We start from the raw sequence: 24,719 nt of genomic DNA, 5'->3' as shown, positions 1-24,719 counted from the left end.
TTACAATATTCCGAAGACCAATGCAGGCAAATGAGCAAGAGCTACAACAATCAACACAAGAGCTGGGTCCAAGTTGATTCAGTGCCGTCCCAGATTGATCTCTTTTCTTAATGTTTCCCGATGCAAATGAAGCATGAATTTAAAATAAATGAATATAAAAGTAACTCAAAATGGCATTATGCATATACTAAACAATACTTAGAGACGAACAGGGGCATATAGATAGCAATTCTAGTAGTTGTGAAATTTGGAAGTGGAGGGGAAAAAAGTCAAAAAGACAACAAGGATATCAATGCTTTTGCGTGCTAAGGGAACTGGCTTCAGACTTTTTGAGGCTATTTAAACATCCACAGGGAAAAAGTATTGACTAAAATTCAAAAATGTGTTGGCACAGAGACAGGGCAACATGCTATGATGGACGGCAACATTTTTTTTGAATTTTTGCAGCCCTACCTTCACTTTGTCCCTGGTATATTAATTGTGTTGATTAGCACAATCATATTATCGCTCGATCATGACCAGCATCACTATTTCTGAACTGTTGGATTGGGAAACCAAGTATACCTTTCCATGTTCAGTATATTTCCCATTAGGGGACACAAATTTCTACTGCTTGATCTAAACCATACTCTGTCAACTGTGGTTTCCCTACTTCACCGCTGTCAAAACTCTGAAAACCTAAAGAATGCAGGTAGCACAACACTCTCCGATGATGCACACCCATGATACATATCATGAGCAGTAAGCAACCGTTAAACATTCCAAAAAGAAAAAAAAAAGAGAAGAAAATAAAACGAAAGGGGCAGTGACGTGGCCGTCCCCACCAGGTGGACCTGACCTGCCTTGTCTTCTTCAGTCACCATTGCTTCCCCATCTCGCCATCTAGCTCCCACCCCAGGCGCGACAGCCACAGTCCACCCGCTCCATCCATCCCATAAAACAAATACATCCTTGCGACCATACAGTACAGGCAGGCCTACATCCATCCCGTACCCAAGACGAGAAGTAGGAGAGAAAAACAATGTATCAAGAACAGGCAACAACTGAATGCTGGAACACATACGTACACACCAAGAAGGCAAGGAGGAGATGGGGATGGGCAGATACAAGTTTGCTGTTGTGGTTACATGTACAGCAGCAGCTTACCCTCCAAACCCCCCATGGAAGCTTTGCAAGCTTGCATGTTACTCATTTGACCCCCCCCCCCCCCCCCCCAGTAGGCCCAGTCTCTTTCTCTCCCTCTAGACACATACGAATGAGAGGGAGAATGGGAAGGAGAGCCAAACTCTCCTAGTGCTAGAAAATAGCGAGGGTTAGAAGTGTTGGTGGAGGAAGAGATCCGGCAACCATAAAAGAAGAAAGCAGGCGAACCAAACCAAACATACCAAAGCGAAGCAAAGGAAAGCCACGCATCCAACAGAAGGGGACACCAAACTCGTAAAGGGATCGGCGTCATATATAGGGAGCTGCCAGGCGTTCGAGAAGGACAGGGGAGCTCAGCTAGGCACGCGCAGCTGCAGCAAGCAAGAGCTGCGAGCAAGCTAAGCTACGCGAGCTCCGTTTCGTTCATCTCCCAATCTCTATCCCACAGAGAGGGAGGAGGAAGAGGAAACCGAAGCGCAAGGAGCACGCTCTTGATCGGCCTTTCGTGGGTGTGCACGCCACCCCGAAAGGGTCTAGCGGCGGCGTGGTGGTGGTGGTGACCGGTGAGTTTGTATAAAGAGCGGGCGCGGAGATGCAGCAGCGGCGCAAGTCGGTGTTCGCGTCGGCGCCGTTCGCGATGAAGCAGGCGGCGCTGGGCGCCGGCGTGGCCGCGCGCAAGAACGGCGCGCCGCTGTCGCTGGCGGCGGTGGTGTTCGCGCTCTTCGTCTTCGCCACGTTCCTGTACAACGAGGACATCAAGTCCATCACCGACTTCCAGTTCAGCTCCGGCGCCATCCGCGCCAAGGCCCCCGATCTGCACCTCCTGCAGGAGGCCGAGGCCGCCGCGCACGCCGCCGTCAACACGCTCGCCAAGCGCGGGGAGGAGGTCATCGTGCGCGTCCTCGAGGCGCCCGCCGCGGCGGGGGCGCTGGCGCGGCAGGCGGGCGCCAACACCACCGCCGCCGCGAAGGCCAATGCCGCGAACACCGCAAAGGCCAATGCCAACGCGGTGGACGTGGTGCAGGAGAAGGAGCGCGACGTGACGCTCCCGATCGTGACGGGCGGTGGCGGCGCCGACGAGGCGCGGCGTCGCGCGGACGAGGAGGCCGCCGAGAAGGCGTCATCGGCGAAGGCCGCGGCGGCCACGGCCGCGCTGCGTACGGTGGTGCGCGTGCCGGAGACGTGCGACCTGTACCGCGGCAACTGGGTGTACGACGAGGTGAACGCCCCCGTGTACAAGGAGGGCGAGTGCGAGTTCCTGACCGAGCAGGTGACCTGCATGCGCAACGGCCGCCGCGACGACTCGTACCAGAAGTGGCGCTGGCAGCCGACGGACTGCGACCTCCCGCGGTACGTACGCTCTCGATCGTCTCCTCCCCTTGTCTCTGATCGCTTGTTTGCTTCCAAGGCCACTAAGTATGTGGCCCGGAGATCATCGTCGGTTTCAGAAACCTCCCCTGTTCCTCTGGAAACTGACCGATGACCGTTTCCCGCACACGCAAACGACAACGCAAAAGCATTCGGTCTTCCAACCGAGAAACACCTGATTGCAACCTGACACGAATAGAATAAGCTCGCCCCTGTTACATTAGCTGCAACTTTAAATCAATTCTTTTCAAAAAAAATTCTGGGTGGCAGGTTCGACGCGCGGTTGCTGCTGGAGCGCCTCCGCAACAAGCGCCTGATGTTCGTGGGCGACTCGCTGAACCGGAACCAGTGGGAGTCGATGGTGTGCCTGGTGCAGTCGGTGATCCCCAAGGGGAAGAAGACGCTGACCAAGTTCGTCAACGGCGGGTCCAGCAACGTGTTCCGCGCGCACGAGTACAACGCGACGGTGGAGTTCTACTGGGCGCCCTTCCTGGTGGAGTCCAACTCCGACAACCCCAAGGTGCACAGCGTCCCCGACCGGGTAATCCAGTGGCACGCCATCGCCAAGCATGCCAGAAACTGGATCGGCGTCGACTACCTCGTCTTCAACACCTACATCTGGTGGCTCAACACCCTCGACATCAAAGTCCTGTGAGTATTGCTACCTTCTCTGCTGCTGTTCGTGCACGTACAATGTTCAATCGATCGATGGATCGTTTCCTCAGAAACGGCACTGTGACTGACATTGTCAGCTGTGTCTGAAAATTGAATGAAATTGGCAGGAAGGGGTCCTTCGACCAGGGCTCGACCGAGTACGTGGAGGTGGACCGCCCCGTGGCGTACAAGGAGGTGCTCAAGACGTGGGCGAAATGGGTGGACCGGAACATCGACCCCAACAAGACCACCGTCTTCTTCATGGGCATGTCACCCAACCACATCACGTAAGCCACACACAAGTCTTTCCTGACGCTGCTACTGAGCTAACTTCATTTCGCACCAGTACTAGGACTTTACGCTCGTTGCTCCAATTTGTCTGCATTTTTATTTTCTCCGTCATGCAAGCACGGTTCATTGAGCATCGGTTCACGTCGAGGGAGATCGATCGGCACCTGCTGCACGGGAAGCAGCACCAAACCGCACGCACGGTGACACAGCTCTGTCGATTAGGCGCTGGGCAATCAGCAGTCAGAGCTGCCTTCAGGAGGGGAAAAACTAGTGAAAGTGACAGTGAATTAGAACCTACACCTTGCGAGCAGGGACACCTGCTTTTGCGTAATTAGGTGCTGAGAAAAGACCAGCGAACCTTCAGAGGTGTAGCACAAGTTGCCCGCCTTCCTTCACTCGCGAGCACTGCAGCAGCAAAGCCACCTGCTCACATAACTTCCTAGTGGGAACTTTCAGGCCACATGCCGTCAGAAGAAAAAAAAAGATGGCTGACGTAGGTGTATAATCAGGTGGAAGAACATGATCAATTCATACAATAGGAGTGCCAACACAAAGATCTGGATAAGCCTGCATTTTCGATAGAAAATTAGAGCTGAACCAAATGGGCATGCAGGTATACACTAAAATTCAAAGGCCCACACCCTATGCTTGCGACTCTGGGTGGGCCCACCTACCTAAGGCCAAGAGCAAGCATATGATTCCGGTTTCCCGAGCCCCACGCCGCGGCAGCATCAGCACCTTAACTTATTGACAAAAGACAATGCTACGTCCCCTTCGCTACTAGAGGTGGGATTTGGGCCGGGTCGCGCTATTGTGACCTGGTCCTGGTGCCATATCGGATTTGATTTCTAGATACGTAAAGTACGTTTGCCGTGCCGCAACGGTACGATAATTTTTCGCTTGATCCAAGCACGGTCCACGGCACGCCCCCACATCTTTGTACCGTGCCAGTCCAAGTATGGCCCTTAGTATATTTTACAGTTATCGGTCTGTGGATACTTGTATACATACCCACCGCTATATGAAGATATTTCTATGCATAGAAAATAAAAAATCATCTTTTATATGAATGTATTAAAGAATAACGATTATTAATCAGAAAGTAGCATAAATTAATTGATATTTGAACAGGTCGAGGTGCCATTTTCGTGCCGTGCTAGTCCAAGCACGGTCCAAAATGCGGGCCGTACCATTCGGCCCATCGTGCTAAAATCCTAAGCATGGCACGATTCTCATGTTCGTGTTATGCCGGCACGGTCCAAAATTTTTCGTGCCGTGCCGTACTCGGATCGTGCTAAAAATCGTGCCGTAGCCCATCTAAGAATAGCACGGTTCAAATCCTAGCTCTATTCGCTACTGCTGCCGCCGAAAGATGAACCAATGAAATTTCAGAGCACCCTTGCCACACCATACTTTTCATACTATTTTTTTTTCGCTTATGTTTGTTACGCAAAGAGATTCTTGTAGTGCTCCCTCTGCAAAGCTAATCATCATTTTGATCGCCATGGAATCTAGTGACTAGTAGCAATAAAGTTGGGGCGTCCAAAGCCTCACACATGCAGTAATAATGGCAGCAATATGCATCCGCGTATCTCAGGACGACGAAATCTAGGATGCGCAAGGCGCCTTTAACTTTCATAAAGGCAGCATTTCAATTGGCCATTTGCACGGCATTCCTTCTGTCTACGGCCGGCTGCCGGCCGGGCCATTCGCTCTCTGCATCCCCTCTCTGATCTGAACACCTAACCGCAACCGATGGCGTGCAGGCCGGAGGCGTGGGGCAACCAGGGCGGGATCAAGTGCGCGATGGAGACGCTGCCGATCACGAACCGGAGCGCGTCGCTGGACGTGGGCACGGACTGGCGCCTCTACGCGGGGGCGCAGGAGGTGCTCCCCACCCTGCGCCGGGTGCCCGTCCACTTCGTCGACATCACCGCGCTCTCGGAGCTCCGCAAGGACGCGCACACCTCCGTGCACACGCTCCGCCAGGGGAAGCTGCTCACCCCGGAGCAGCAGGCCGACCCCAAGACCTACGCCGACTGCATCCACTGGTGCCTCCCGGGCCTACCCGACACGTGGAACCAGTTCCTCTACGCGCGCATCGCCTCCAGCCCATGGCCCGCCGATGCCCAGCAGTAGCAGAAGCATCCTCTTGCTTTGCTTGCTCCGGCCGGCCGGTACCTGACGACGAAGGGGCAGCGTCCGAAGAACGAGGCTCCTCCGGTGATGCTTCATGAATGCCGTGCAGGAAGCTGAGCCAAGGACAGGGTTGTCTTGGCACAGACAAGGGATGCTCTCGCCAATGCCTTTCTTTTGATTGCGTAAAGCTGTTCAATGTTGTTAACCTTTGATTCTTTTGTCGAAACAAGTGGAGGGTCTAGGATAAAAGAAAAAAATGTGGCGAGCTGTGTTGAGAAGTAGCTCGCTCATTTGATTTCTTCTCCTAGTGAGCATGGCTAGGAGAAAGCAAAAAAAAAAAAAAGGTCGTGCATGCATGAGATGTAAAGAAGAATTTTTGTGTATTACACTATGCCGGTGCACCCAAGGTTAAGAGAGGTATAAAGACTGCCTACGAGGTTCATCTGTTCTTCAATCATACCATTAGTACAAAATTCTTCATTGGTACCGGAAACTTTAGTTCCGGTTTCCCAACCGGAACCATGAATGGGACTAAAGGCCCTTAGATCCTGGTTATATGAACTGGAACTAAATGTCCGCAATGCTTAAAAAATTAACTGGCGATATGGCCTGCAGGAATCAAATCCAATACCTCCCGCCTCGCGTACAGTGTCCTTACCAACCCACCTACACAATGTGATTTTAAATGGGATACTTTTCTTTTAAATTGATCAGTGAAGAATCTTTTAATCCCAGTTGGTAACCTTAACTGGAACTAAAAATCTTCCGAACTTCTAGCGGTTGGATTCGAGGCTAATGCTTTCATTAGCCCGGACAAAAACGACCGCGATGAAAGATGGTTTCCGTACCCACTGTGCCGATTTCTAATGTCCATTATCTTTCCCCCCTTTTCTTTCCCCGTTGCAAGAGACCACCGTGCCTGACTGTTCTAGAACTACTGTACAATAATGTTCAGAAAACGATGCTCAAGGAAATCACCTACCGTTTAGTTCCCTGAAGATGAAAGGGAATCACCTACTGTACTATATATATATATATAAAATATATATATATATATTATGGAATAGAAACATAGTTTGGTGGTGTATTGAAATTTCCATCTCACACCCTATATAAATTTAGGATAAGCTTATATCTAAACTTTGAAAAGTGGTGGAATATTAAATTCTAAGCTAAATAGTCTAGTTTATTAAGTAGATTTTAATTTCTTCAAAATGAGAGGATCCAGATGGCCCTTCAAAGAAAATACGGACATCTCCAGTAAACCAGACTGGCACAAATGAAACCACTTGTCAGAATTCAGAGGAACTGGCAAACGCCCTATCCGACGAGAGTAAGGCAGAAGGTCGTGGATAACTGGATTCTTGGCTGCAACGACAGTGTGATCTCCGGCATCTTCGGATGCCAAGATGCATGGATTTCCTGTACCCAACAACGACCTGCGGAGGGGACACTGAACTTGGGCTGGACCGAGGACACCATGCGGTGCGGAGCAACTTTACCATGGCACGCCATATAAGTTGCTGGGAGTCACTCACCAGTGTCGGACATGGACAAGATTCTCGGACGCAGAAATGTGGAGGGGTCCGCCATTTGAGAGTAACTTCAGTATCATTCGCACCTTTACACACCTCAGATCTCATGCTGGTTGTAAAAGAGCACCATTACTGCAGTAACTGCCAACACTAGAGTTTGTTGCCATCCAAGCAACCTTTTTTTTAGAAGGAATCAGACAGAAACTTTGTAAAGGAAGGGGGAGCCTAGCAGACCAAAACCGGCTACCGTAGACTGATGGGCCAAATGTTCCTGCAAAAAGTATAAACAGTGAGCCCACGAGGACGAAAACAGCCCAGTGCGGACTGGTTGTTGATTGCCTTTTTTTTTTGAAAGGTGGTTGTTGATTGTCGATTTGTCGTTGCCCGAATCAAATTGGTGATGTGAAAAAAAGGACCACTTCATCCTTAATGGTAGTCTCAGTGAGAACCAAAGGAAAATAAGTCTGCCTTTTCTTACTGGCATCCTTAATGGTAGTCTCTGTTCTTTCAACTTAAGAGGGATGATAGTGCAGCAAGATGCCATGGTGGCGGTAGCCTTTGAACGCGGAGGAGTCGCTGCAGAGGTTCGCTTTGAGATCGACGGGAAACGAATGGGCTGGATTCAATCATCAGAAAGAACAGATTCGTCCCTTCCGCGGACACGTGGGTGGCGGATAGGTCCGTTTCTACTTCCTCACGGGAAGGAAAAAAAACTGGACACGTGGGTGGCGGATGCCAGTATGCCACGCCTCGGCGGTCATCGGCGCATCTTTCACCGCCGACACCACGACCGGCGGAAGAGGCAGAAGCTGGCGTGGTCGAGTGGACAAAGCTTGACCGATTGACCACGAACAGAAAGAAAAAAAATTCTTGCGGTCTTTAGTCCGGGTCCGCGTTGCCGTTGGATCACCGTCTCCTCGGCGGTTCCTTCGTACAGATCAAAGTAAGCAAAGGTAAAGCAGTCAAACCCGCAGCTACGCCCTGACCTTGAACGTTGACGCGCGCACCCAACGTCTAGATCCGCCCCGGTCGCGCGAGCGTGCGTCGGCGATTACGTACGCGCGAGCGTGCGGTCCCGGCTGGGTCCTGAATGTGAACGGCCTGCCGAGGGAGCAGCGGTGGCTGGCATCAGCAGCCAGGTTGGATTGCTTGGGTGGCCGTTCGGAGTTTTTGACCGTTGATCGATTGTTAACCACGAGCAGAGCAGGGGCGGCTGCGTACCGTACTCTTGCACGTGCATTCATGGCTGGGTGAACCTCGGGATGCGACCAACTGGCCGGTCAACAGATTGTCGGATCAGCTCAGATACAGGCTGTGTGGTTTGCCGGAGTAGGCCGAAGAGAAAAATAGAGGAAATATGATTGAAAGGCAAACAAAATAGTCCGCAGGCCACTTTGGCATGTGTTGAGCCTTTGGGGTGGGGCGTGGGGGAAGGTTTTCTTCCACCTGGCCTGGATACTTATGGATAGGGATGGTAACGGATACAAATTCACTACATTTTGCTATAGCAAATCCGTGCCCAGAAAATTATTTAGATCCATTAAAAAATTCACATCCATAACGGCTATAAAATTTTGCCCAAACCCAAATCCATCAGGTTAATGGGTACCGACGGATCGCCCATAGGTCATCCGTGACCGAGGATATTTCTTTACGTATTGGTTGCACCCTTGCCATAATAGAAGCTTGTCAATGATCAATACGTGCGTATTCTTCCCATTACCAACTATGCTTCAATTTAAACAACTAAAAAAGATAATACATTTATCTAAGCAACAATCTTGCATAAATATAGAATGAGCAATAAGTTCATAATTTATTGTATGAAGACACTAGAGGGAATAAAATTATATGTAACAAGTTTACTACTTAAAATGAGTGACAATGTTATTAACAAATTTGTTATAAGTTTACAGTGGTATTGAAATCAAGTTTGTTACAAGTTCATAATGATAAAATGATGGTATTAACATCAAATTTGCTAGAAGTTCACAATAAAATAGTAGTATGTACTAGATTGCATCGGGTTTAAAAAATCCACGGGTTTACGGGTTCGGATATTATAGGAACAAACCCGTACCCATAAACCTAACCGGTAGAACTTCTTGCCCATTAACAAACCCACAAACGAAACCATAGATTTAAAAGTTGACCCAATCTCGTATTTAATAGAGTAAAAAGCCATCAAATTTCGGGTACCTATTACCATCCCTACTTGCGAAGGGGGAAGATTCGCGTTATCACACAACTGTGTTTGTGACGGAGAGCCCATTCTGGCCCATGCCCACCCAGCCTTACCCAGGCCTTCTTCTTGTCGTTTGGGTCCAACCGCCGGATTCGCCTTTTCCCGAGCCCAGGCCCAGCCTAGCCGTCCGGGCAGATGCTCCTCTGCTGTTGACTGGAGCCAGGTCTAGCCGTCTAGTACGTCCGTCGTCCCGCGCGGTAAACCGTAAGGGCGTTCCAAATCCTCAATATAAGATGTTTTTTTATAATATTAATTATACAGTTACATAAAACTTTTAATTTATTTGGCACTATAAATAAAAGAGTTTAGATCTCATGATATGATTGACTTAGCCTCTTGGCCCTCCCTCAAAAATTTTCTGGTTCCGCCGTTGATCTCAAGCAAGATCCAGTAATTGACACGTCAGACGGCCAGGCAGGAACGAGCATCCGAACCAGGAACTGCAACAGGACCATGTGCAACAGCTAGTACATTTTCTCCGCGCGCGTGGACATGGCCCTCGCCTTCTCTCTCCACGCACCCTCGCCGCCGCTACGGGCACACGCGCTCCCCCGCCCATAGCACCGTACACTGACAGGTGGGACCGGAATCAACAATGGCCGAGATGCTGTTAGGGCCACACCTCAACCTAAAAGACAATTTTAGGTCTCCAGCTGAAACGCCCTCTAGCAAATGAGATTGCAAACTTGTACTCCCTCTGTCCCTTTGTCCCAGAATATAAGATGTAATCACCTTTAGTTTAAAGATCAAGAAACCTATTTAATTATCTCTGTCAACTAATATTACTGCATCGATATATATGCGTATGATATATATGCGTACAGAGAGAGCGCATCTTATATTACGAGATTTGAATAAAAAATAGGTTACGCACTTAGGGAGTACACGTCGAGTCGTCGACCCAGCGCTGCGCGTGGCGTGAGCAGCCTCCAAAACAGCCACGGCGAGGTTGCTTAGCCGGCTGTGCCAAGCCGTGACCGCGCGTACGCGTACGGGACGCGGATCATTGGGTGGTCGCCTGGCTGGCTGGCTCCCAACGTTCGTCCGGGTCCGGCCCAATCCCCGCCGGTCAGCGCCTCGTCGCAGCCGTCCCGATCCCCCTCTCGGTCTTCCAGACCGCAGCGTTCTACAGCTCCCGCCCGCAGCTTCCGGGCACGTTCCTCCTCCTCTCCAATTCCCGTCCGGGCATCCGGCCACCATCGCCGCGCCGCACACGGGGTCGGCCAGCCAGCGCCCAGGGGAACCGGTCCCGCCCCCTGCGTGGCGGGCAGCGGTTGGGCGGCGCCCGTGTCCCGTGCCGCGGGACGAGGAAGGGGTCGCTCGGTTCGTGCGGCGGATGGGGGTCTCGAAGGAAACCAACCCCAATTGATTAATGACCGCGTCGTACTACCAGGAGCCGGCCGAGAGCGGCGTTCACAAGGCAGCCAAGCAAGAGGCCAGAGCCAGATCGGATCGATCGGCGCGGCGGCCGGCTTGTTTCCTTAATTCCTTCCCGTCCCCGTGACCGTGAGTCTGTGATCTGTGTGGTCGTCTCCACACGGGATTAACGCATGCTTCGCGCGCCGTGTCACTCTCCCAGCCCAGCTAAACCTGCTCCTGATCCACCGCAACAGCCAGGCCACGGACGCGCTCCCTCGCTTCCTTCCTGGCTTCCTTTCGCGCTTTCCTTGGACTTCCCAGAGTGAAAAACTGGGCGGGGTATAACACTCCGGGGGCGGGCTATCGTTTTCCATCCACTGTTGTACTAAATCACTTGCTTTGGCCATCTTTTACGCATTTTGTAATTTCTTCTATGCTGCCGCTGGCGTCTCGCAAACAGCGTAATCTAAGTTTGAACGCTACTGCAACCAAAGCACGCATTCATACTTGCCCTTCTTGTGGTGCTCACGGAAATTTAGTTGGCTTTATACATAAATGTGATGATGGCCAATCAAATAAACAATGTTACTTAAATGAGAACCAAAGTGAAACGGTAGAACTCCTATCTTTTCGTGAAAAAAAGATAGGAGTCCTACAAAAAATTATAATTTGAATAGTAAGTGCTTTTCCAGTTCGTGTAAACGAGAAGAGGGCTTCTCTACTGGTTTGAAATCTTTGTTTCTCTGCGTCATGGGGCATATTTGCTGTATTGGGAGTTTGCTCAATTATCCCATTGAAAAAACAGCACAGATCGAAGCTTCTGTCCGTTTTTGAAAAAGCTGGTTCCTAAAATCGAACAATAACTAAATATTGAATCGAAAAAACGTTTTTCTCCGTGGAAACATAAAACATTTTAGAAGAGCATCTCAGAGCATCATAGACTAGGAGACCACAAAGGCCATTCTTATCCCCAGTCCACCTCCCTTCCCGTTAGGCGCGTCCACCGGCAACGCGTCCCACGCTATATAAAACCCCTTTCAAACGGCCATTTCCGCAGACCGATCCAAACAAACCGAGACCAGCGAAGAGGCGTTGGACTCGGGCAGCAGCGCCGAACACAGCGAGCGCCTCGGAAACCCTAGCCCCACCGCCGCCGCCCCGCGATGTCTTGCACCGTGGCCATCCCGAGCTCGCCGGTCTTCTCGCCCTCGCGCCGCCCGCTCTCCTGCAAGGCCGCGTCGGCCTCGCCGGAGCCCGCCGTCGCCGCCTCCCCGGGGCCCGCGTCCGCCGCCGCCCCCGCCGGCTCGCCGCTCCGCCCCTTCGCGCTCCGCGCGCTGCTCCGCGAGGAGCCTTCCCCGTCGTCGTCGCCCCAGCCGGCATCCGGCGCCGCGGTGGCATCGGCACCCGCCGGGCCCGTGCTGAAGAGGCGGCGACCGGCGCCGCTCGTGGTGCCGGCCGCCGGCGCGACTGCTGCTGCTGCGGCGGCGGCCGCAGTGGCCGCTGTGGAAGCGGATCCGAGGAACGAGGTGGAGGAGGAGGGGGAGGAGTTCGCGGCGTACTGCCGTAGGGGGAAGGGGAGGAGAAGGGTGGAAATGGAGGACCGGCATGTGGCCAAGGTCGCGCTCGGCGGAGATCCCCAAGTGGTAAGCTCGATTGAAACTTGAAAGTCTCCCTGTTCGATCTGTGTACTTTCCCGTGATTTTGAAGAAAAAAAACGAACTACGAATTTTGCAGTCATTTGGGTTGAAACTTTCACTTGTTTCCTCTGAAATTATCCAAAGCGCTGAGACTTAATCGACTTGTCTAAACTGCTCAGGCGTTTTTTGGTGTACTCGATGGTCACGGCGGGAAGAACGCGGCGGAGTTCGCTGCTGAGAACATGCCCAAGTTCATGGCTGAAGAGCTGAAGGTAAACGGCGGAGAGATCGAAGGAGCGGTGAAGAGGGGCTACCTTAAGACGGATGAGGAGTTCCTTAAGAGGGACGAGAGCGGGGGAGCGTGCTGCGTCACCGCTGTCCTCCAAAAGGGTGGCCTTGTCGTGTCTAATGCCGGAGACTGCCGTGCAGTGCTCAGCCGGGCAGGGAAGGCGGAGGCGCTCACCTCTGACCACAGGGCCTCGCGGGAGGATGAGAAGGAGAGAATTGAGAATTTGGTAAGTAGTGCAAAATTTGAATTATGCATCAAAAGCACTCAAACTACTATTAATGAATGAGCGTTTTGAACTAGATAGCTATGTGAAAATGGAGGAATTCGTTAACATCTGAGCATACAACACGGTATACCCTGCAATGTGACTTACTTGTCTGCTCGTCTCCATTTCAGGGCGGATTTGTGGTAAATTACCGCGGAACATGGCGAGTCCAGGGCTCCTTGGCAGTTTCCAGAGGCATTGGGGATGCACACCTGAAGCAGTGGATCGTGGCTGACCCTGACACCAGGACCCTCCTGGTTGACCAGCAGTGCGAGTTCTTGATACTTGCTTCTGATGGCCTCTGGGATAAGATTGATAATCAGGAGGCCGTGGACCTTGCAAGGCCTCTCTGCACCAATAATGACAAGGCCTCTCGCATGGCTGCCTGCAGGATGCTCACTGAAACATCTATTTCCAGGGGCTCAACTGATGATATCAGCGTTGTGATCATACAGTTGCAGAAATTTACAAGTTCTTGACTAATTTCTGGGAGAAACTGGATTTAGACTCTAGCCAGTAGTGCTAACAGACTGGTGGAAGGGGAGGGTAGGTAGACATCTCACATGTTACTTCGCAGGCAATAGTTTTCATGAGCTTGCGCTACTTTGTGGGGATTTTAACATTCATTCTTTGGCGTAGAACATTCTTTTTCTTAGAACCTTTCTTTATGTATTTAGATCTATTTGATTCATTCTTTGACAGTACCATAATAATGTGGGGTGATCCCTCGATTCATACTGTAACAAGGCAATTTGCCTACCTACACTGTTACATTATATTCATTAATTAAACTTTTTTTCCATGTTTCTAAAGTACAGATGTCTGATTGCAAGGGAAAGTCAATTTTCTTGAATTGTGGCCCCCTTAATCATAAAGGATGATTTCCTATTGGTTTTTAGGGACAAACAAATTGTTGGGCCGGTGAAATTTCTAAAGGTTCCATTGGGATGCATGAATGCTATGAATTTCTATGGGATGCTTGAATCCTTGGAAGTTCTTGAGGAAATCTAGTATCTTACCTTTGAATCTCTTTTCCTCTTTGATTAAATCATGCTTAAAGTATCTACAATAGTAAAGTATGTCACAAACAAAGTAGAAACAAAGTAGATAGTATTTACATAATTTTTTGAATAAGATGAACGGTTGAAGTTATAAGAAAAAATCAACGATGATAAATATTTTAATACGGAGGGAGTATTTAGATTTCAGAAGAATCCCGCTGTTCAAAGGGTACAAGAAGAACTTCTTTAGAAGACTAGGGGCCTGTTTAGTTCATTTTGCGTTTTTGCAAAATTTCACTGTAGCAAAGGAATCTTGCTAATTTGAAGTACTAAATGAAGTCTATTTGCAAAACTTTTTGCATGGATGGGTTGTAAATCACGAGACGAATCTAATGATGCTAATTAATCCATGATTAAGCAATAATTAGCGGATGGTTACTGTAGCATCACTGTTGCAAAACATGGATTAAGTAGTCTCATTAGATTCGTCTCGCGATTTACAACCCATCCATGCAAAAATTTTTGTAAATAGACTTCATTTAATACTTCAAATTAGTAAGATTCCTTTAGTATCTTTGCGTTTACAGTTTTTTTTACCTTTTTCGGATGGAACAGGCCCTAGAAATCGATAGACATGTACGGAGGGCACTGGACATGGCCTGACGATCAGTGTCGCGATGGTCGCCTGATGAGACCCAAGATAACGCCCGTGATTCTTTTAATTCAACATTTTCTTCTCTTTTCCTCTTTTTTCTTGCTACACAGCTACAGCATGAAACGCGTGTTTAGGTCTGCCGTCTCTTTTAGGGGCACGACAACGGAGGAAACCGCGTAGAACACATGAGTGCTACTGATCGAGCAATTATCTTATATAGTATCACCCTCTCTCGAAGTCAATTAACATGCCAGAATATGCTACTCGAGTCATTGATCCTTTTTTTTTTGTTTAGCCTCCGGTCGATTTGCGCGTGGCCACGTGTGCTGGGACCAAAGGAGAGAGCAGTCAAGTCATTTTCCTATGAAGCGTTCTAGACTTCTAGTCAATAATGTTTTTCTGATGACCTGTATCTTTAGAATTCGTTGGCCTTAGACAAATTGTTTCTCTTCTGAACTTCTCTTTCGCGCCTGGACTGGACCCTTCGACGCGCGTTTATGCCATATGGTTACCACGTTCCGATTAATTTTGACCAAAGTTTCTTGCGGGACTTCACTTCTAATACGATACAATCTGTAATGGTGTTTTGGTGTCTCATTTTAGTAGTAGTAGTACTATGTTACAAGTAGAACATATTCATTTAGGGTGTGTTCATTTTCTGGGGTCTAAAGTTTAGAGGAGTCATATCAAAGGGAATCTTATCATTTAGAAGTATTAAATAAAGTCTAATTACAAAACTAATTGCAGAATCTCAGGGCTAATTCGCGAGACGAATCTAATGAGGTATATTAGTCCATGATTAGCGGATGATTACTGTAGCATCACTGTGGCAAATTATGGATTAATTAGGCTCATTAAATTTGTCTCGCGAATTAGCATCCATCTGTGCAAAAAGTTTTGTAATTAGACTTTATTTAATACTTCTAAATAACAAGATTCTCTTTAATATGATGGATCTAAAATTTAGAGGGTAGGAAACGAACACACCCTTACACAGGAAAAACATAGGCTGGTCATATTAAAGCGGCAGGTTCCATGGTCTAATGGTCACGATGAATGCTTTACCGGAGCACAAGCAAAATGCTTTCAGCAACAGGCGTGGATTACCCATGTGGACAGACTAGGGACTGCAAAGTCAAAGTGGCCCATATCACTGTGTTGCTGAGTAAGGCCGACGCTGCGATGACGCGCGTGCTGCGCTGCCTTTCCAGACGTAAGCCCAGCCCAGGTATCTGCGAGCTAGTTGCGCAGAGGTGAGAAGCACCTGAAAAAAAAGATGGACAGTTGTGAAGCGAACTTAGGTGCTGTTTGGGTCCAACCAGCAAATGAGTAAAAGGACAATTTTTTTGCTATTTGTCAAAAGTGGTAAAAATTTTGCTATTAGAGGTGTTTGGATCCAAATGGCAAAAATTTTGCCCTTTTGCCAAAGGATCCAAACAGGCCCTAAATCCAGCGTCCCACTGACGCCGCCTCCCCCACCCCCTCTCTTCCAATCTCTCCCTGCGCCCGAGCAAAGAGGCAATGGCCGGCACGGCGGCGCCGGCCGCGGGATACGGCGCGGACGGCGTGTAACATTCAGGTAATTAAGGTTATAGACACTAGGTATTAATGTGATATAGGTATGCTTGCTATAATACATACAAGTTGTATAAAGAACTAGGGGTATATTTGTAATTTATGAATTATGTAAGTACTTGAGTGTAATTGGGTAAAAGTACTCTTAAGTGGTAAACCTAAATAATTATAGAGAAGAAAAGTGCAAAAGTTAAATAAAACCTAAGAAAAATAGACTTTTGTTGGAAACTAAGGACCTATGTGTAATTAACACAAAGGTATAAGGTTTACATGTGAAAAGGTTGAAAGATAAAAGTAAAACTCAGATTTACTTAAGGGCTAAAGTGTAAAAAGGCTAGTCATGATTACACTGCAGGCAATCTTGCAAAAAGACCCTAAACATTAAAGCATTTTGTTTGAATTATAACAAAAAGTTTATAATTTGAGTTGTGTTCAAAAGTTTAAAATAAAACTGTATCCTTTGAGATTTTGAACTTGAACCCTAAAACATTATTGTAGGGTTTGAAATTCTTTACAACTTTGCTTTAGACATTTTTCTCACTAGGATTTTGTATCAATGGGAAATCTTTCTTTACAGAGGAGTCCCTGGAAGTTTCTCAAATTGCAAATGGGTCCTTCTGACTCCTCCCTGCTTCTTCTTCCTCTGTCATCCTCGCTTCCCCTCTGCTCTGCTTCTGCCCCCGCCGCTCACCGCCGGCGCAATACCCCGAGCGCCACCTCCTGCTGGGTTTTTCTTCCACGCGTCGCCCCACAGTCCTGCTGCCGTTCCTAATCTCCTGTGCTGGCCTTCCTGCCGAATGCCACGACGTTCTGGCACTGCCAGCGCCGCCTGAACGCCGGCCTCTCTCTGTTCGCCGCCCCGCCGCGTGGAGGAAGCACTGGAGCCCCCGAGCTCTATCTTGTGGGCGCATCAGTACCGCAAGAATCCCCTCGACTCATTCCTTCCGTTAGCACGCCATTTCCTCGCCCCTAGACCCCGGAACGCCGTCGCCATTTCCCCCGCAACCCCGGCGAGCTCGACGCCGCCGTGGACCCACCCCTGCAGCCCTCCTCCACCCAAGCCAACCCTACTAGAAGCTCTCCCCCAGTTCCCTGAAGCTACTAGACCCGGCCATCGCCGCCCCGCTTGCCCGGAGTGCCGCCGCCGAGGCCACTTCCGCCGCCGGCCGTCTGCTCCACGCGGGCAGGCCGCTACACAACCCTAGAAGCCCAATCAAGCACCTCCCAAGGTAGTCCCCGATCTCCTCTAGCTAATCCCCCTCTCTTCCCTCACCACCGTGACCCGAGCTCACCGGATTTGGCCGCTCAAATTCCGCCTCTCCTCTCTGACTACGGCCAGGGGCTCTATTGGAGAAGACAAAGAAATTTCAGGGGGTTTTGTGTTAAATCTAGGGGCTATTCTGTAAAGTTTGTTTAAGTCTTCTTTATTTCCTGCTGTGAACTTGAAAAATGTATAGAAAACAGTAGAAAAATCATAAAAATGTCAAATCAATTGGGTTAGAATCCTTGTGATGTATTCTACAACTTTTATTAAATAATCAAGCTATGAAAATGCATAAATTGTTCTGTATTTTAAATACAAGTAAAGGGATGCTTTAATTAAATCTTGTGCTCCATAGTCTTGCTGCTGTTGATTTTTGCAGCATGTGTTGCATATGGTTTGAGTGGCCTTGTGTAAATTTTTGAGGCTTAGATCAGCCCTCTAGCTAGAGTATTTTTCTACCTTTGTTATATGTTAATGAAACCTTCACAAGTTAATTTCAAAAGCATCTGTGCATATTTATGGATGAAATTTCTACCATAACTTGATCTTTATAAGTATGATCCATCATAAAAATTTGAGAATCAGAAACCTAATATAACTTGAGTTATAAATTTTAAGCTTAAATTCAAAGGTAATTCATAAATAATAATTATTATGCCTGAAAAATTATGAAACTTTTCTGGAATACTAGTCTTGAGTAGTTTATGATGTCCTTAAATTTTGAACCCTAGTTTTAGTGTAAAACTCTAATTATAATTGCATCTTTAAATTTCAATTTTGATTTTGTTTAATTTTGTGGCTTAGTTTCTTTTAGATTAAAATTTCAATAAAACTGCAGTAAATATATCTAATACAAATATATAATCAGTAAATTTGGTAGCTCCTATTTTGAAGTATCTTGCTCTGTAAAATTCATTCAAGTTATCTATGTAGTTTAATTAAGTTAACTGTCATGATGTATTTATTTCACTAAATATTCTGAAAAATCTAAGGTAATGTTATTTCAATTAAACCCACTTAGGATAATTTTCATAGTATTATTTATTTTCCCTAACTTAAGGTTTGCCTTACTAATCAAAAGTCAACCGTAATTAAATAATAACCTAAGGTTAATGCCAATGTTTAGTTAATAAAATAAATGAAGTTGCTAAGCGTGTTTAGTTGTTGCTTATGGTAACCAAACATGCTACCTAATGTAGTTAGTTGGATGTTTAGGGTAACCCACCCTGTTGCTTAACGTGACTAGTTAGTTTAGTTGATACTCAATAAATGACTGCCCAGTACAGGGTAGTTAGGTTGTTTATTGAAATACAATGTTCTTTTGTTTGGATTGTAACTTTATTGTGAAATAACATAAAAGAATACGCATTCTTCAACTTATAGTTTTGCATATCATATAGACTCGCCGGTACTTGAAGACGGAAACTACGAGTTGATCTTGGAACCCGAACTTGGGCTATCCGAAGACCCTGTCCAAGTTACTAAGGAAGTGACTGAAGCCCCGAACCAAGGTTCGGAAACTTTTAACTCGTTTGACCCTACCGCTCCCAATCCTACGCAAGAAGGCAAGCCCCGGACATAACCCTTACTTTATTTACACTGCGAACTATATTAATTATATATCTTTATGCATTAAGTTCTTAGGAATTGTTTGGAACCCTAGTTGCATAATTCCAGAAACCGATGTATTGAACATTAGAACTTGAGTCCGACTAGCTGCTATGCTAATAGGACCGGTAAAAGTCGAGTGATTCCCCGTCACTCGCGCGATATAGGAATTGTGATGTTTACATTCATGTTATCACTATAAGGATGACGGACGGGAGCTTTGTGAGGTATCATGGTTGAAATGATACCCCGTCTGTGTTGTTGAACTGGATAAGGCCGCAGTGTGTGGTAGTGGTGGTTAAACGTTTGAAAGTACTAGCCACATGCCGTGAAATATGGTAAGCGGTAAGCCTAGTAACCAATCGGACCGAGAAGTGGACATACCCCCCACCACATGTATTTGCTTCTTTTGGTTACTTGGTTCGACGTGTAGGAATACGTGTTGCTGGGCAACCAGGAGTACGGGTTTTGTAGTCGCGCTACAGACGTACGTCCTGCACTTTGGAAGTGCGTATGGTTCTGCAGTCACTTGTGGTGGATCTGATCCACGAGTCAGAATGAAAGGTAAACGGTTGCTTCGGAACAACCCTTTGGTGTTCCAAGCGTGTGTGTTAGGTTTACCCTTGCAAGGTTTTGAAATTCGATTCAGGAATCTTCCGTTTCTCTCGGTGATTGAGACTGATTAATCCCTTTGCCACATAGAGTAACAAGAGCAACTTTGTGATTATCAAAGATGATGTTTGAGTAAAGATTCTACCATGTTTGAGTAGTTATAGGTGCTTACCTAGAATGGATAATCAACTAGAATCTGAAAGCTAAAAGTTGAAATTAAGGATCTACTCTTTGTTGCTTTTCAGCTGAAAACTCTACCTAAAACCTGAAAAGCCTGCATAAGTCTAGATACATGGCTAAGTATACCATGAGCGGGTAAGTCTTGCTGAGTATTAGTATACTCAGCCTTGCTTTTGTTGATTTACTTCAGGTAATCTCCCTGATGAGCCAACATTCATTACACCGTGGCCCTACCCCCTGCCTGATGGTTGGTCCGTGGAGTGGGATCCGTCCCCGGCCAACACAAATTTCGCCGATTGATATCATGCCAGGGCTAGCATGATATTCGTAGTTCCGACGTGTACAGTTGCCGCATTTGCAAACTCCGCTGCTGTGACTTAAAACTTAAACCTGTTTTGTAATAATCTCTCCTCAGTGAGAGCTAATAATGCTTTGTGTACTTTTGTAATATAACTGCCTGTGATGTAAAGTGTAATGGCTTTTATATCTCTGGACTCGCCTTCATGCGAGGTACCTTGTTTGATCCTGCATTCGGTGGTTTATCGGGACGTTACCCGACAGGCCAAGGTATTATACCGTTTGAAGTACGAGGTAGCCCTCAAGAGAGGACTCGCGTAATAATTCAGGTTGGTTCTGCCACACGGCGTGTACCGCTCCCCGCGCCCGGCCGTGCGCATCGAGTCCGACCCGGGCCTCTCCCTCACCGACCTCCTCTTCCGTCGCGCCGACGCGTGCCCCTCCGCGCTCGCGCTGGCCGCCGCCGCCACCGGCCAAGCCCTCACCTTCTCCGCCTTCCGCTCCGCCGTCCTCACCATGGCCGTCGCTCTCGCCTCGCGCGCGGGCGTCCGACCAGGTGACGTCGTCCTACTCCTCGCACCCAACTGCGTCCTTTACCCCATCTGCTTCTTCGCCGTCATTGCCCTCGGCGCCGTCGCCACCACGGCCAATCCCCTCTATACCCCAAGGGAAATCGCCAAGCAGGTCACAGACTCCCACGCCAAGCTCGCCATCACAGTGTCTGAGTTGCTCCCAAAAATCGCGGAGCTCCGCCTCCCCACCATACTGCTCGACGGCGACGCAGCCAGCGCCACCGCTTCCATGCCTCCAGGCGCCAGCGTCACGCTCTACTCTGACCTCATTGCTGGGGCGCAGGAGACGGAGTACCGCCGCCCGCCGACGAAGCAGAGCGACACGGCCGCGCTGCTGTACTCGTCGGGCACGACGGGGGCGAGCAAGGGCGTCATCCTGACGCACCGCAACTTCATATCGGCGGCGCCCATGATAACAGCGGATCAGGACGCGCACGGAGAAGGGCCCAACGTCTTCCTCTGCTTCCTGCCCATGTTCCACATCTTCGGCTTGTCCGTCATCATATTCGCGCAGATGCAGCGCGGCAACGCCGTCGTCGCGATGTTCATGCCGCAGTTCAACATGGACTTTGTGATGGCCGCCGTGCAGCGGCACCGTGTCACGCACCTCTTCTGCGTGCCGCCGGTCATGATCGCGCTCGCCAAGATCGGGAGGGCCGAGGCGCGGGGTCGGGCGGCGGGGGCGGAGGCGGAGGCGCGGGGTCGAGCGGCGGGCGGTGAAGGCCGAGGCGCGGGGTCGGGCGGCGGAGGTCGGGCGGCGGGGGGGGGAGGGGGCGGGGGGAGGCCGAGGCGCGGGGTCGGGCGGTGGGGGCGGAGGCCGAGGCGCGGGGTCGAGCGGCGGGGTCGGGATGCGGGATCGGGCGCTTGCTGTTTCTTTTGCTATTTTGCTACCTGTTGTTGCTCTTTCCTTTATGACAGAGAGTGTTTGGATCCTAATGGAAAAAAAGAGTAAATTTTTTCCCTTTTGCCCTTTTGCGGTAGGATCCAAACAGGCCCTTAACAGCAAAATAACCGTGCGATAAGATAACAGAGTACTCTAAAAGTTTCTTACTAGTCCCTAATCCCAACTATAAGTCGATAAAGGCATCAGCGTGATATCTGATATGGCTTTAGATAAATAGGAGGAGGAGGAGGTAAAGTCTCTGCCAGCCTGCCAACGTGGTGGTAGGCGCTGCCGCGCTGGAAGTGGTAGCCGCCTACGCGATGCCACGAGGGCACGAGATCCGACTCCGACCCATGCGGGCGGTAGGTCGCAAGGATTGGCAGCGGGTCGCCAGAGCTTCTACTCGGGCTCCTGTCCCGCTTGCAAGTGGGCCCGGAGAATGGTCCGGCCTCCCTCCGCCACGTTCAGCGTGCTTCCACAGCCGTGCGGGCCCCCGGGTCGCGCCTTCGAAGGATGACGCACGGCGCACCTGGACCTGATGCCGATTGCTATATAGCCTCCGCTCCGCCGTTGCTTTTCGGATCCTCTTCCTTGCTGACATGTGGTGAGAGTGAGGGAGCCCGAGAGCCCGACCCGCCTGTCCGCCACACCCGGTAAGGCCGCCGCCGCTTTCCGAATGGCCGCCTCCTCCTCCTCCTCCTCACTTCCATCGCCGCCGCCGCCCAGGGCGGCGTCCCCGGCCGAGGAGCCCCGCGCGGGAGGCCGGCCGCCGGTCCCGCCGTACGTGAAGGCGGCGGCGGGGTCCCTTGGCGGCGTCATGGAGGCGTGCTGCCTGCAGCCGATCGACGTCGTCAAGACGCGGCTGCAGCTCGACCGCTCGGGGGCTTACCGGGGCATCGCGCACTGCGGCGCCACCGTCGCCCGCGCCGAGGGCGTGCGCGCGCTCTGGAAGGGGCTCACGCCCTTCGCCACACACCTCACGCTCAAGTACGCGCTGCGCCTCGGTTCCAACGCCGTGCTGCAGTCCGCGTTCAAGGACCCCGCCACCGGCAAGGTCTCCGCGCACGGGCGCCTCGCGTCCGGGTTCGGCGCCGGCGTCATCGAGGCGCTCCTCATCGTCACCCCCTTTGAGGCAAGATTGCGCATCTCTGTCTGTTCCTGAATCGTTCTTCAACTTTCTTTGCCTTGGCTGCGTTGCGCATGCTACGGATCGCACAAGAACCGTTTGCCGCATTGGCAAAAATCGATTAAACTTTAGATGCTTCTTGTAAAGTAAACAACAACTCTCGAGAGGTTACGTGCAGATTACCAATGTAAAAAGCGGCATCAATACTGTATAGAAAAAGAACGGTTAAAGTTGTCTAATCTCGTGTCAGAATGGTGAGAGACGCATCTTGGCCAGCTTGGGATGTGGAAATAAAGAAAGGACAGCTATGCACTTTGCAGCCAAATTGTACTTTGCTAGTACCATGACCAAGACGAGCGATTGAGCGGTTGGGGAATATGTTAAAACCCTGATGCAGTCAAACACGTTTGACCAAGAAGTTGCTGTAAATCACCTGCTTCTTTCTTAATGTTAACTCGATACTCCTTTTTCTATGACTCAAAATAAAGTAATTCGTTTTCTTAGTAAAATCATGCTGTTTTTGTGTTCGATGGAAACACTAGAATTGTTAAATTAGCACATGTAAACATGCTAGTGTTTAACATAATAAAGACAGGGCAACCATACAAGAAAAATAAAGACCAGATATGAAGGGGAACAATATGATACTATTAAATGTCATTTTTTAATGAAAAATCTGAATAGAAATGCCCCGTTTATAGCTTTTGTGAATTCTCAGTCAAGGAATGGAACCATAATTAAATTTGGTCAAAAAGAACTTCACAACTGCATTGTGCCATTGTGAATGGTTTGGTGTTTTCTGCTGTTTAGTTCTTACACAGAGTTTTGGGCCTTTTGGCCCAAGCAGATGCAAATATTGTCTGTCTTATCCCTCTTCAGAGAGTAGGTATTCAGGACAGTGATACACTGATACTTCACTTCTATGTGGAAGGTTAAGTAACTGATAAGTAGGGATTGCTGCAAAACCAAATTTTATTTATTTTGTACTATGATGTTCTTTAAAACATTACACCAGTGCCATCTGGAAATCGAATCACCTAAGGCAACCAATCATGGTTTGGATTTCCATATTCTTTGAGGTAAAGTCAGGATCTAGAACAAGTAGTATCCTTACAGTTTGCATGAATTTTGATTGCTTATTCTTCATCGTACCAGTGTGAGGCAGGTAATTTTCATTTTTTCTAGTGACATTCTGCTCCTTTCAAGCTTGAATTATCTTGAGGGAACATTTGTAACCTGTAATGTTTCTTTACCATGGATGCAGGTGGTAAAGATTAGGTTGCAACAACAAAAAGGACTGAGCCCAGACTTGCTTAGATATAAAGGTCCCATACACTGTGCAAGGACTATAGTTCGGGAAGAAGGCTTACGTGGTCTGTGGTCTGGAGCATTACCAACTGTCATGCGCAATGGCACAAACCAAGCTGCAATGTTCTCCGCCAAGAACACATTCGACATTGTTCTATGGCAGAAGCATGAGGGAGATGGTAAGGTCCTCCTTCCATGGCAGTCCATGATCTCAGGGTTCCTTGCAGGAACCGCAGGACCCGTCTGCACCGGACCCTTCGATGTCGTGAAGACTAGGTTGATGGCTCAAGGGAGAACCGGTGACATTAAGTACACGGGCATGGTCCATGCGATACGGACAATATACGTAGAAGAGGGTTTGCGAGCACTGTGGAAAGGCTTGCTCCCCCGGCTTATGAGGATTCCACCTGGACAGGCTATAATGTGGGCAGTGGCTGATCAGGTGATGGGCCTATATGAACGAAGTTACCTGCAGCCAGCTCATGTTTGATCAATATCCTACTTCAGTGCTACACTGAAATTTTTTGGGTTAGTCGTCATAATTTTGAATTGGTGGTTAGACATGGAAATCGTCAACCGAAAGTGCAAGCTGTTCCAGTAACTGGAAATTCATTTGTTCATTGCAAATAGCTGGGAATTGATGGAAGCAATGAACTCTTGTACTATTTTGAAGTCAATAATTGAGAAACTCCCATTTTGACTGGGATAGAATA

General features: G+C 49.0%; 4 protein-coding genes across 4 annotated transcripts; all 4 read left to right on the top strand.

The window, feature by feature from the left end:
* The first annotated feature begins 1,291 nt into the window (after positions 1-1,291).
* Positions 1,292-6,052, top strand: LOC112873528 (protein trichome birefringence-like 28). Its single transcript, XM_025936508.1, has 4 exons — positions 1,292-2,493; positions 2,782-3,162; positions 3,294-3,452; positions 5,223-6,052. Exons 1-4 carry the CDS (start codon positions 1,736-1,738, stop codon positions 5,593-5,595), a joined length of 1,671 nt encoding a protein of 556 aa, XP_025792293.1. The 5' UTR covers positions 1,292-1,735; the 3' UTR covers positions 5,596-6,052.
* A 5,727-nt stretch (positions 6,053-11,779) lies between these two features.
* On the top strand, positions 11,780-13,737 carry LOC112877743 (probable protein phosphatase 2C 32). The gene is made up of 3 exons (XM_025942100.1): positions 11,780-12,377; positions 12,551-12,886; positions 13,057-13,737. The coding sequence occupies exons 1-3, from the start codon at positions 11,898-11,900 to the stop codon at positions 13,402-13,404; spliced, it is 1,164 nt and encodes a 387-aa protein (XP_025797885.1). The 5' UTR covers positions 11,780-11,897; the 3' UTR covers positions 13,405-13,737.
* A 2,026-nt stretch (positions 13,738-15,763) lies between these two features.
* On the top strand, positions 15,764-21,625 carry LOC112873340 (4-coumarate--CoA ligase-like 1). The gene is made up of 3 exons (XM_025936319.1): positions 15,764-15,834; positions 20,447-21,350; positions 21,608-21,625. The coding sequence occupies exons 1-3, from the start codon at positions 15,764-15,766 to the stop codon at positions 21,623-21,625; spliced, it is 993 nt and encodes a 330-aa protein (XP_025792104.1).
* Positions 21,626-22,153: 528 nt separating this feature from the next.
* Positions 22,154-24,719, top strand: LOC112872890 (mitochondrial succinate-fumarate transporter 1). The gene is made up of 2 exons (XM_025935925.1): positions 22,154-22,704; positions 23,963-24,719. The coding sequence occupies exons 1-2, from the start codon at positions 22,249-22,251 to the stop codon at positions 24,494-24,496; spliced, it is 990 nt and encodes a 329-aa protein (XP_025791710.1). The 5' UTR covers positions 22,154-22,248; the 3' UTR covers positions 24,497-24,719.

The sequence above is a fragment of the Panicum hallii genome, chromosome 9 (assembly GCF_002211085.1).
Source record: "Panicum hallii strain FIL2 chromosome 9, PHallii_v3.1, whole genome shotgun sequence".
Lineage (NCBI taxonomy): Eukaryota > Viridiplantae > Streptophyta > Magnoliopsida > Poales > Poaceae > Panicum > Panicum hallii.
This window is presented reverse-complemented; position numbering and strand designations above follow the sequence as displayed.